This window comes from Bubalus kerabau, chromosome 1 (genome assembly GCF_029407905.1).
Source record: "Bubalus kerabau isolate K-KA32 ecotype Philippines breed swamp buffalo chromosome 1, PCC_UOA_SB_1v2, whole genome shotgun sequence".
NCBI lineage: Eukaryota > Metazoa > Chordata > Mammalia > Artiodactyla > Bovidae > Bubalus > Bubalus kerabau.
Window position 1 is genome coordinate 95,956,009 of NC_073624.1, and position 13,406 is coordinate 95,969,414.

At 44.5% G+C, this 13,406-nt stretch overlaps 1 protein-coding gene across 2 annotated transcripts in view; it reads right to left on the minus strand.

Moving 5' to 3' along the window:
* Nucleotides 1-117: 117 nt before the first annotated feature.
* LOC129654820 (cyclic AMP-dependent transcription factor ATF-7) overlaps nucleotides 118-13,406 on the minus strand; it is a 98,125-nt gene continuing 84,836 nt past the window's right edge. For both annotated transcript variants that reach the window (XM_055584518.1, XM_055584526.1), the window contains exons 10-12: nucleotides 11,390-11,587; nucleotides 10,016-10,124; nucleotides 118-5,603 (exon numbers count right to left, since the gene is read on the minus strand). In XM_055584518.1, coding sequence (XP_055440493.1) covers nucleotides 5,386-5,603; nucleotides 10,016-10,124; nucleotides 11,390-11,587 — 525 coding nt within the window. In that variant the 3' untranslated portion in view covers nucleotides 118-5,385. The remainder of the gene's footprint in view (nucleotides 5,604-10,015; nucleotides 10,125-11,389; nucleotides 11,588-13,406) is intronic.

The following is a 13,406-nucleotide window of genomic DNA, read 5'->3' on the forward strand; positions in this document are numbered from 1 at the left end:
GGGATAAGAATGCCAGCTCTTTCTGTCCTAAGAATTGGGAGAGTGAAGATCACAGGCATGAGCCCAATGAGTTCCCAGAAAGAACGGGACTTGTAGACTGAAGCATCAGACAGGACAGTGGTTCTCTTCATAGTTTAATGTTATATTTGCAGCATAAATAAGGCACAATATACGTCAGGGCAAGGCTGGGAGAGGGAGAAGGCATGGCTGGGGTGACTGCTATGTGGCGAGGGGAGAGGAGGAGGGACGGGAAGGGAGAATAGAGTGAAGCCTCCGCCTCAGCCCCGTCCCAGGAGACTGTGAGAACCTGCTCACAGGGATCATGCTGAAGTGGGTGGGGGGAGAAAGGAAGACAGTTTTGTAACAAAACAGCCTGTAGCACTGCATCCTCCTGCCTGTCAAAGTCCACCACTGGGGCCCGGGGAAACCCAGACCCAGAGTCAAGTTCCTTAATGACATGGAGAGGTGTTGCTACATGTCAAAGATATACAGATGAACAGAGAAAGAACCATAGATACACACAGCTTTCTTTTCAACAGATACTATGTCAGGAGACTATGGCTTCCACTGCTGGGGCTGGAGGCTCATCTCCCTGCCTGAAAGGTGTGTTAGGGGGTGTGGTGGGTGGGAGAACAGGACAGCTGGTCCTTCCTGTAACAAAGAACATGGAGTAATCCGTCCGCGAGGGGGTATGGGCCAACTCCTGTCCGGATCCATGCAGGACAGGTTTTGGGGGTAAGTACAGGAAGACAAATCTAGGTTTTGAGATGAGTGATGTTGTTATTGTTTTAATGGCAGTGGAGAGAGGGACTGGACAAAATGGAAAAATGTTAGTGCTACGGCAGAGGATGGGACACCCTACAAGGATTTCCCAGCTCGCCCCTAAGGCAATGGTTCTCAAACCTCAGTGTGTCTGAAAATGGCTCTGAGTGCTTGTCAGAGCCCATCCCCAGAATTTCTGATTCAGTATGTCTGGAATGGGGCCCGAGCGTGCATGTCTAACAAGTTCTCAGACGATGGTCCTGCTGGCCCCGGACCACATTCTGAGAACCACTGCCCTAAGGGAAAGTCAGTGAAACTAGTGCTCATAGCCACTTCTTACAGCTAAAGCAGCACTCACCAGAGGTTAATGCTGATGAGACAGCTCTAGGCTACCAGCCCCCATTAAAAAGAGAAACTCTGTGATACAAACCTGCATCTGCCAAGGACGGAAGCTGCCCTAAGCTGCCCTACACTCCCCAGCCCCTTCTCATTCTGGGAAGAACTTTACCCCAAACAGAAACGAATGAACGGGTCTGGAGGGTGGGAATGCTGGCCAGCAACCATCTCTGCTCATTCCTGCCGGGTCACCGCCCTGGAGTGTGGCGTTTAGGCCTGTGTGCGCCTGCATGCGTGCATGCAGAAACAGAGAAATCAGTTCTCTACAATGAAGGGAATGATTAGGGTTGTGGGAGGCTGAAGTAGGACTGCGGGGCAGGATCCTTTAATTTGCGTTAGGATCCTCACCTGTCCTGCTCTTCCCTCCACCCCTGTCAAAAAATGTCTAAAGAAAGCAGAAAGAGCGTATCAACAAAGGCATATGTGATATACAGCTAGAAGGACTGGATTCTAAACAGACTGGTTATGACATTAAAAAAAAAAAAGAGTACATTTCCTTCCTGTGTATACAATGTATAATATTACTGAAAAATAATGATTTCGGGATGGGAAGGAAGTTAGGAAAGAAATGGGATCCTTGTGGGGAAGAGCTGTCTCAGGGCTAGCACCTTTCAAGGAGCCTCTCAGTGTGAGCGAACAGGGGAGGAATACTTTGGTGTCTGCTTGGTGGTTTCAGGCTGTAGTTGGGGCGTTGTTATGGTAAAGCACCGTCTACCAGGATGGGTGGTGCGGGAGGGCAGTAAATCAGGAAAGGAACTGAACAGCAGAACAGGCATAGGGAAGGCAGCAAAATGTGGTTCAGTTACGCCATCTCCTCCTTACTGCCACCAAGAGTGTAGAGTCTAGGGCTCAGGGCCAAGGAGGGGACCAGAGGCCAAAGGAAGCCAGATTTGGGACATACAACCAACAGGGTAAGATGAAGCAAAGGAGGTCCTACTCCTTCTAGTCCTTCCTAATAGAGTGGGAGGCTTTCCCAGACTTTTCAACTCCAAACAAGCTTTAAGACAACGTGGCTTAAAGTCTGTGAACCAGAAGACCTGGTTCTGGCCCCTCCTCTATGGCCTTGCATCTCTAGCAGCTGTGTCCTTGGGGTGAGTGGGAGGACTGAGTCCTGTGTTCACTTAGGAAAGTCCCAAGGCATCACTATTCCCCTTTCAGAAAATGTCTTCCCTTAAAAGTGAAAGTATTAGTCGCTCAGTTGTGTCCAACTGTTTACAACCCCACGGACTGCAACCTGCCAGGCTCCTCTGTCCATTGAAGTTTCCAGGCAAGAATACTGGAATGGGTAGTCATTCCCTTCTCCAGGGGATCTTTTTGGCCCAGGGATGGAACTTGGGTCTCCTGCATTGCAAGCAGATTCTTTACCATCTGAGCCCCCAGGGAAGCCCATTCCCAGCCGCTTTCAGAATGTGTCCTCCCTTAGGCCCATAGAAAGGCCATGGTCCTTCAGAAGGAGTAAGTGACACCCTCCATGATGTTTGTTCTGGTTCATATGGGTCTGGAAGGCAAGGAGCGGGGTGAGTGGCCACACAGCTGGCTGCAGTAACAAGGTAAGTGTCATTCTCCTTGACTACAGGAGAGGCTTCAGCTCAAGCAATTGCTCTGCCTTCTCAGTGAGACCAAGGACCAACAAGAGAGCTGTACGGGTCGGGGCGGTCCTGTCGAGTCCCTTCCACAACTCACTGCTGCTCCACTAAGGTTCTGCCAATGCCTCTCAGGTCCCCAGGACTAACTTCCCACTGACGAAAATAAAATAAGGACTTACTTAGACATGGGGACTAAGAAATTAAGACCCGCTCCATAAATTAGACTTCCTACCCAGGGAAGACCAGCAGGGACTCCAACTTCCCTCAAGGTTAGGCAGTGAGGCACACACGTGCAGTGCCAGCCTGATCCTTAATTTGAAGACACTTGACTAAAGGGGGAAGAAAATTAGCCAAGGGCCTTATGAAGGCTCCTTAGGAGCCATAAACGCAGTCAAGCTTTAGGGCAAGGCTACTAGTGGGAAATCAAGGTAACAAAAAAATGAAACACAGCTAAGGCAGAAGAAAATCCCAGACAGCAGCCATCTACAGGAAATGTCCTGAGCATAAGTATGGCTGTGAAGTTTTAAAGGCAAGCAGAGTCCCTGGAGGTGGTAACCTGTATCCTGACCATCTGCCGTGCCGTTTGCTAGTCTGAGTCACCACAGGGGCTGTTCCTGTTGGGTCCTAGGTGGGGGAGGATGAGAAAACCATGTTTTTCTCTCCTTTCTCTTCACCAGGTGTGGCTTCTTCAGCACCAGCTCTGAACACAGGAAGGGAAATTAAAAACAAATGCAGTAAACATGTCATCTGGCTGGCTCACCAGTTTATCAGTCTGAGGAGACAGGGATCTTGTAGTTTAGACCATTTCCTCATTCGTCTCTGACAGCCAATTTTGGAAGATAAGAAAGGAAGCTGGCAGTTACTCTGTATGCATGTATAAGATGGAAGTAGGAAAGAGAGAGAGAGACAGAGAGAAAGGGACATTACTGACATAGGCAGATGGCAGAAAGTGGCTCTGGGACAATTGGAAGGGATTCATACTGAAGGGCTATTAAAGCTGACCTATCTATCCACAGGCCTCTGGCTTTGGACTGCTTCCTATGGCCTTGGTAGAAATTGCATAGTTCAGAGCCAAAGGAAGACGAGAAGTCTTAATGGGGAAGAAAGAGGGGCAAGAAGGATAAAAATGTCCCCCCTGCAACCCAACTTTTCAAAGTAAGAATGGCTGAGAGCAATAGTCACTAATTTCCCAGCAGGTTGGACCTTTCAACAAACAGGGCTCTTTGGTGGACATCAGTATTCCACCTCCCCTTCCCGTGCCTCCTTCCAACCTATCTCATACTCAAGAAAACCCACTCCGGACCTTGGCTAGGATGCCTGAGTCCTGGGGCTTAGACTACAGAGGAGCATCACATCCCGGGGGCAGAGAGCAGAAAAGAGCGAAAGAAACACTACAGAACCAGGAGACCTAGAGGCCAGGCTTGGAGTCGCGTGCGAGAAAGAAGGTAGATCAGTGAGGCTCGTTCGTGCATGTAAGACCCTTGCTCATAAAAGAAGACAGGCATGTGAGGCTGAGAGATGGGGGTGAGGGGAGTGAGGGAGCACAAAAGTCCCCCACATGACAGCCTCCAGAGGGCTGCATCAGAACCAATTACAGAAGAGAGACAGAGGCAGGGATGCAGGCAGGGGGACAAAGAGACAGAGACACAGGAGTGTAAAGATGACCAAAAGGAGTATGTATGCTTTGGCTGATATACTGTTGTAAAACATAATCAATCCAGTAAACTGATGGAACAAGCTTTAAAACTACATTGTTCCTCTCTGTCCTGGAGGATAGAGGGGAAGGGAATCAGCCAGTCAGATCCTGGGCGTTTTCTCTTTTCACTACTGAGCAGTATCTAATAAGGCCATAAGATGAAGTTGCTAAGGCTTAGTGGGAGGTGGAAAAGACCTCACCACCAGACTGGGAAAACTCAAGAGAAAAAATGAGGTACCCAAATAGCTCTGAAATAAATGAGAAAGTACTAGAACTTTTAAGATTTCATTTCTTTTTGTTTTTGGTGGCTGGTAGGGAGAAGGGCTAAAGTTTATGGAAGAGCTGGGAAATACTGCTAATTCATACATTAGAGGTAACCTTACATTCTCCGTAAGTCAATGTTTTAACTAGAATTTATGAAGGGGAAAATGGGACCAATAAGCAGCTACTGGGAGATGAAGTCCTGAGTCCACAGGGTGGCTAGGGACGGGTCAGCAGTGATATGCTGTCGACTCTAGCCTCCCTCTACCGAGCAGGAAGTGGCATGCTGCTAAGGATCAAGAAGGTATCATCCATGGCTGGGTGGGAAGAGAGGCAACTGAGAAACTGAATCCCAGAAGTGCAAGCGTTAGTGTTAAGAGACAGGTACACGTGCATGGGCAGGGTGATTGTTCAGACCATCCATAAAGGCCTCTGGCTGTGGGTACATCAGAAACTCCCCTCTTGGGGAATGATCTATGTGGCTCTGGGGCTGGGAGGCTCCTAGTACAGGTGTCAACGTACATGACTGTGTGAGAAAAGCCCCACATCTGACCATTACTCACAATACGCAATTCCCTCCCCCATATTGCCGTGTCCAAGGCAGACGGGAGAGCGTAAGATGACGTCTCTCTTGACTCTCGGGCGGGCGAGCTCTGGCTGGGGACCCCTCCACCAGGGGAGGCATCATCTGCCTGCAGACTGAGACTGTGGGGTCATGATCACATGCGACTGTATGGGCATGCCCAGTTCTGTCCTTTGGCTGGCCATTTGAGTGAGCACTGAGGTGGCCACAGCTTCGGCTGCAGAGCGAACACTGAGGCCGTTGCTCGGGACTGTTGCTGAGCTGTGTTGAATCACAGGGGCTGGTGAACCCGTTGGCTCTGAGCTTTCCTTGGGGCTTTCTGTCAGGAAGCAGGGCAAAAAACAGAGCAAGTGGTTAGGAAACAGAATCCACGTGGACGTAGGCAGAACTACCTTTCCCCAAAATTCTAAAGGGCCCCAAAGGAAAACGAAGCCCATATTTTCAGTGGGAGAAACTTTCCAGAATCTTGGCTTCTAAGGCACAAATGGGCTAGGAAACCACTAGTTGTGAGAAGGGAAGTAAGCTAGGCCAAAATTCACCTATTCATCCCAATAAAGGAAATCCCCAACATGTTAATTACACTACCTGGCTTCTTGGTCTCTGCATAGTTCATTAACCCATTGGAACACTCTTCCTCTTATTCATGTCTTTAAAGGTGATTTAAAATAAATCTCTCTTTTTAAGCTATCCTCTCATTAATGCTCACAACACTGCAATCATTCTATTACTTTTAATATTCCTTTAGCATGGAGTTGCACTAAGGATCAGTTCAGTTCAGTTCAGTCGCTCAGTCGTGTCCGACTCTCTGCGACCCCATGAATCGCAGCATGCCAGGCCTCATTGTCCATCACCAACTCCCGGAGTTCACTCAGACTCATGTCAGTTGGTGATGCCATCCAGCCATCTCATCCTCTGTCGTCCCCTTCTCCTCCTGCCCCTAATCCCTCCCAGCATCAGAGTCTTTTCCAATGAGTCAACTCTTCGCATGAGGTGGCCAAAGTACAGGAGTTTCAGTTTTAGCATCATTCCTTCCAAAGAAATCCCAGGGCTGATCTTCAGAATGGACTGGTTGGATCTCCTTGCAGTCCTAGGGACTCTCAAGAGTCTTCTCCAACACCACAGTTCAAAAGCATCAATTCTTTGGCACTCAGCCTTCTTCACAGTCCAACTCCCACATCCATACATGACCACAGGAAAAACCATAGCCTGGACTAGACGGACCTTTGTTAGCAAAGTAATGTCTCTGCTTTTGAATATGCTATCTAGGTTGGTCATAACTTTCCTTTCAAGGAGTAAGTGTCTTTTAATTTCATGGCTGCAGTCACCATCTGCAGTGATTTTGGAGCCCCCAAAAATAAAGTCTGACACTGTTTCCACTGTTTCCCCATCTATTTCCCATGAAGTGATGGGACCGGATGCCATGATCTTTGTTTTCTGAATGTTGAGCTTTAAGCCAACTTTTTCACTCTCCTCTTTCACTTTCAAGAGGCTTTTTAGTTCCTCTTCACTTTCTGCCATAAGGGTGGTGTCATCTGCACATCTGAGGTTATTGATATTTCTCCCGGCAATCTTGATTCCAGCTTGTGTTTCTTCCAGTCCAGTGTTTCTACACTCAAATCATGTTATGAATGACCAGTCCTTGGCCAAGGCTGTTAACACAACCAACTACATGAGGTCTATCAGACCCTCCTGATTGTCAACTAGCTAGGCATTAATGATTTAACACATTTACTCTGAGTTATACCACCCCATGTAAAGTGACAGTAACACTTTACTACTAAACACAAGTGTCTGAGGTGCATACAAAGATATCCACATGCTGCTCAACATTCAGGGAGTTTCATTAAACATTGGATAGCCTCTCTGGCTCTTTAAACAGAGATGTGTAGAGTAAGGGCAAATTCCAACAGTTGGTTGTATTTTTGACCTCCTGATAAATGCCTGTGTCTTCTTTCACAACTTAAATATTACCTCCTCTGTGAAGCCTTCTTTTTGTTATGCTCAGGAAATTTAACTATTTCATTGTTTGTGCTTTCAGAGCATACTTCATTTATTCACTAAAGATTTACCAAGTATTGGCTGTGTGCCAGGCACTGGGGTATACAAAGAATATACAGGCTTCCGGTCCTCAGGAAGTTCCCAGTCTAGGGGGTCTTTGGCACATCTGTGCTTACCTTACCTATGAGTCTCTCAAAGATAAGGACAGTGTCTCGCTGGTCTTGTGTCAGGCACTCACTGCAATGTCCACACCACCCAGTAGGAACTAAATATATCTTTGCTGTAACAAGTGATTTCAAAGACTAACTACCTGTCAGAGTTCTTGTAGGGACTGAATAGAAACCCTACTGTATATAGACTTCATACTGATAAATGCTCAGTCCTTGTCTTAGCTCATCAAAAGGATTTGAAATAGCTAATCACTAAACTTCCTGAAATACTTTCTTATCTTGGCTTACAGAACACCACACCCAGCTAACTCAGCTGGTTTTCCTCCTACCTGTTTGGCTGCTCATTCTCAGTGTCTCTTATGGGTCCCTTCTCATCTCCCTGACCTCTAAATGTTGGAGTACCCAGGGCTCAGTCTCGGAACTTCTCTTTTTCTACCTATGCACTCTGTCTTGACAATAGCATCTCATCCAGTTTCATGGCTTTAAAAACTAACCATCTTCTGCTGACTGTCAAAGTTGTACCTTCGGCTTTTCCTTGGAATTGCAGACCCATACAACTGCCTGGTTGACAGCACCACCTGCAAGCCTAAGAGGCTTCCAAATCTGAGCTCCTAATATACCAGCGAGTCCACCTGTTCCTACACTTGCCCCATCTCAGTCAATGGCAGCTCTGTTCCTGTAGGTGCTCAGGCCAAACAATTTGGTGCATTTTTTTTGGGGGGGGGGTGCAATTTTTGATTCTTCTTTTTCCTCACATATACTGTCCCATCTAGCCATCATCAAACCTTGTTACTCTAACTTCAAAATCTATCCTGAATTAAATCCCTTCTCACCACTTTCACTACCACCAACTGGTACAAGGCTCCATCCTCTTTTGCTCAGGACTGTGACAGTCTCTTAAGCAGACTGCCTGCTCCTGCCCGTTCATTCCTCATTCTCTACAGAGTGACCCTGTTCAAACTAAGTCAGATCAGTCACGTTACTATTGTGCTGAAAACCCTCTAGTGGGTCCCCAAAGTAGAGCGAAACCTGAAGTCCTCTCTATGATCGATGAGGCCCTCCAGAAAAATGCTCCCATTGCTCCTCCTGCCTCATCTCCAAATACTCTCTAGTCCCCATTCTCTCCAGTCCGGCCACACTAGCCTCCCTGATGATTCCAGAATGTGTGAGACATGCTTCCACTTTGGATCTTTGCATTTGTTGCTGCTCTTGCTTGCAGTACTTTTCTCCCATATTAATGTGTGGCTAGCTCTCTCAATTCCTTAAAAGTCAAAAAGCACCTCATCTAAAATTTCAACCCTGCTGCTAACATTTCATGTTCGTCTTCCGTTTTGTTTTTTTCTTCTAAGCACTTACTCTTATCTGACATAATATATATTGTACCTATTTATCTCGTTTATTGTCTGTCTCACCCACTAAAATATAAGCCCCTTACAGGCAGGGACTTTAATCTATTTGGTTCCATATTACGCCCTCAGCATGTAAAACAGTGCCTAGGACAGGCTCAATCAATATCTGCTGGATGAATGAATGTACTCTGAAGTACACATTAAAATTAAAATTGTTGTTCATTTGCTAAGTCGTGTCTGACTCTTTGTGACCCCATGAACTGCAGCACGCCAGGCTTCCCTGTCCTTCACTATCTCCCAGAGTTTGCTCAAATGCATGTTCATTGAGTTGGTGATGCCACCCAACCACCTCATCCTCTGTCGCTCCCTTCTCCTCTTTCCCTCAATCTTTTCCAGCATCAGGGTCTTTTCCACTGAGTTTTTATTTAAATTAAATTTAAATAGAGATGTTTAAAACTGGTGATATGGTCACTCTCTTTCTATGGGAACATATCTTTGAAATGATAAAGAGAGTTAGTGGAAAAATAATTCAATATATCAAAATTTGATAGCCAACATTTCTATGAATTTAATTTGTAAAGGGAAATCATTAGTTTTTACTGTCCATAAACAAATTATTCACAGTAATTTTAATTTCAGGATTGTGCTTATCCTGAGCATGACTGTGACCAGCTCTTCCTAGCCCTATATTATGCGTTCACAGATTACAAGAAGAAACCAACATTATCCTGTCATTAGAAAGATAAAACATACCGCCAAATCTCAATGCTTGACAAACCCCAAGATATCATCTGCTGTTATATCCTCTTTAGACTAAGATGGCGGCTTTGGAGTAAGGAAGAGCTGGACGTGAATCCTGGGTCTGCCACTTCACCAGTGGCGTAACTTCAGTTACGAGACTAATATGAGTGAGTAGAAATGGAAGTAATATCTATTTCATGAGAGAACTGGGAAGATGGTTCAGTGCCTCATACAAAACAGGTACCCAATATATATTGCTACCCTTTATCTCCAAAAGGACAGATAATTAGGATAACTACGTTGTTCTCAAAAATTTTTTTTGGCAGGACTGGTTGTTCCACAAAGGCTGCTCACTCATCTGTCTGGGCCCCCCAGAACATTCAGAATGGGGTTATAAAATTATAAACAGTTGAGACACTCATTACATGCAGTTTACTGACTGACTGACATTGCTTAGGTTGTGAGCCACTCACCTAAATAGCCTTGAGTCTTTTTCTGTAGTGCTGTGACTGGGCAGTCTTTATGAGCTAGTAGTAGCTGTTTCAACTGAGCCACCTCATTGCGTAGTAATGTGACTTCATTCTGAGGAGAAAGGTAAGAAAAGAATATGAAGAAAATGCATGCTCCACTCTTGAAGCCCCAGTGACTATCCTCAGAGTGAGGACAGAAGGCTGCCTGGATTTTCCCCTTCGAATCTAGAAAAGATCCAGCAAGGCTTCAGACAGCCCAGGGCCAACATGGCCACAAATTCAATGACAGAAGCTGCTTTCAATGATAGTAGGAATTTTACACAGAAAACTTACTCCTTTGTAGGGTAAATATGATTATACAAAAATTAATAATACATATGTCCTTTGACTAGTAAAGCCTACTTCTAGGAATCTATTTAACAGAGCTATTTACTCAAGTGCATACAATGTACACTGCAACACTGCTGTTCTGGCAAAAAATTAAAAACATGATCTGAATCTTATAACCAAACTATAGAATGCTACATTGTACAGCTATTGAAAAAAATGAGGTAGGTTCTCTGTATGCATGACTAGATCTCCAGAAGATAACTGTTTTATGTTAAAACAGACATATAGTCCCTCTATGGCTCCCCTACAAAAGCTAAAAAATGAAAAAAATATTAGAAATATATATAGATCTGGTAGGTACAAACTTATCTACAAGGAATAGAATGAGACTGGGAAAGACATACTGAAGAGAGACTTTATTTTTAATCTATACTTCTGTGTGTGTATGTATGTGTATACTACATATATGTTATATAAATATATTACCTTTGTAACTGAATATTTTTAAAAATCAGAAGAAGGGAAAAATATTCAAGAAAATATCTGGATTATAACTGTTCTATTTGTACTTGTGTGGTTTTTTTCTTTTCTTAAGTGAAAGAAAGCTCATTTAGGAAAGAAACACACTTCATAGACAGAGTTAGGCCATCTCAGAAGGTCAGAGAGGCCTTTCTTTCTTTCTTTTATTAAGCTGCATTATCTGGACAAATACTTTCCCTCTAGGTGTTCCACTACCAGTCAGATTTTACTGATGATTTAAGAGAGCACCCTGGGGCACTTCATTTATTTTCCTTCATCCAAAAGGGTCTATGGATGACTCATTCTGTAGCTGACTTGGGATTAGATGGTGAGTGTCCTTTCCAGTCCCCAGGGAAGAGATTTCAAGTCTGACTGGTAAGACATTCGTTCTGTATTCTTCCTGGCATATGTTCTGAATCCATCTTAATTTAAAGAATTATCATCTTCTACTATATTGTCCCACTTTCTCATGATTCAACATCACTTTCCAGATTCAACAATCCTAATAAGCACCCAGGACCCACTCACACTCAGCTGAATGTTCTGAGAAGTGAGTTCCTCAGCCTTCTTCTCTAGGGAGGACACCCACAGCTTCCGCTTTTGACGGCAGCGGGAGGCTGCAGCCCGGTTGCGCTCCAGAAAGCGCTGTCGCCGCTCATCTGGATCTTCATCAACCGTGCGCCGACGTCGACCTCCAGTACTAGGAGTGGGTTGGGCTGGTGAGACCTGTTGCCCAGAAGGAAGAGGAGTTACTTGAAGATCTGGTTAAAGGATCTACCAGCCTCTGTCACCACAGCAAGTCTCCTCACTTTGTCCCTTAGCTTCTCTTTTGCAGTAGTTCCTCATTCTGCCTCCTGTTTCCTTTCAGTCTTCTCAGTTCCATACTTAGACAAACTACCGTTCAATTGGAAACTCTGATTGTTTCTGAGACAGACAGACAAAAATGAAACTAGGATCATTTTTTGTTTCTTAACAGTAAATATGGTGGGCAGGGAAATTATAATCAGGAGAAGTGTCAGGGGAACTTTCAGGGAGACTGTGGAATAAAAAATTGGAGAACTACTGACTTGGCCCAGCAATATAGACACACAACTGCATGCTGCAAATTTCAGAAAAGGAGAAGAGATTTTACCATCAGTGAGATACGAGCTATCATGGAGATATATGAATTAACATATTCTTTTTTTTTGCTGTACCACGAGGCTTGAGGGATCTCAGTTCCCTGACCAGGGACTAAACCTGGGCCGTGGCAGTGAAAGCCTGGAATCTTAGCCATTAGGCCACCAGGGAACCCCTAGTATACTCTTTTTATTTACAATCAGTTATTAGTCATCCTCAACAATGGCCCTGCTTCCTGCTTTGTTTGTTCTGTTTTTAAAGAGAAAAACATTTTTAAATCCCTTTACAAATTGGTGATTTAAGACCATCTTTTTTTATTTTTTAAAGTTTTTATTGAACTTATTACAATTTAGCTTTTTTTTTAAATGTTTCTTTGCTCTCGAGGCATGTGGAACTTAGCTTCCAGACCAGGGATCAAACCTGTACTCCTTGCATTGGAAGGTGAAGTCTTAACCACTGGACCACCAGGGAAGTCCCTGAGACCATCTTTTTTTAAAAAAATATTTATTTTCGGCTGTGCTGGGTCTTCGTTGCTGCGTGTGGGCTTTCTCTAGTTGTGGTAAGTGGGGTCTACTCTCCAGTTGCTTTGTGAGGCCTTCTCATTATGGTGGCTTCTCTTGTTGTGGAGCATGGGTCCTAGGGTACTCGGGCTTCAGTGGTTGTGGTGCACGAGCTCAGCTGACTCATGGCATGTGGGATCTTCCCAGACCAGGGATCAAATTGGTATCCCTTGCATTTCAAGGTGTATTCTTAACTACTGGACCAATAGGAAAGCCCTTTCTTTTGTTTTTAAACTTTAGGCTGATGTCTCTTGTTTCTAAAGCACTTTTGAATCATCTTCCTTTTCTGTTAGCTGGTATGTATTCAAAGAAGATAGACCAATCTTATAATAATGGCCAAAATTAAAATATAGAAAGGTCAGCCATCTGTATAAAAGAAACTATGTAATGTAAAACAATGCCAAAAATTAATTCTTCCCGAATCTGTTGCTATTAGAGAACATCTATATTGGTAGTTTCCAAATGCCAGAGCTCAAATCAGTTGCATGAGGATAAACATAAACTCATAAGAAAGCAGAATCTTATTCTACTTTGGGCCCTACTGAATCACAGTCTCCAGTAATACAGATAATGAAGAGATAATTTTAATTATTCAGATTAATAGTCTCTCCCCCAAATGAAAAAAAGTGGAGAAGAAATTTCAAACTCATTTTAATGAGCTACAGGCCTTGGGGTTGCTGCTTCTTACTGTACTAAGGGAAGTTTACACAGATTCTCTTGTGATTTTCAACTTGCTCTTTGTTCTAAGCTCACTGGTGCACACGTAAAGACTGGCAATTGAGGAGGAGAATGGGGAAAAGGAAATGATGGATTCCTATTCTCTCATAGGCAACTTAATAATACATGCAGGGAATGGAGGTAAGAGA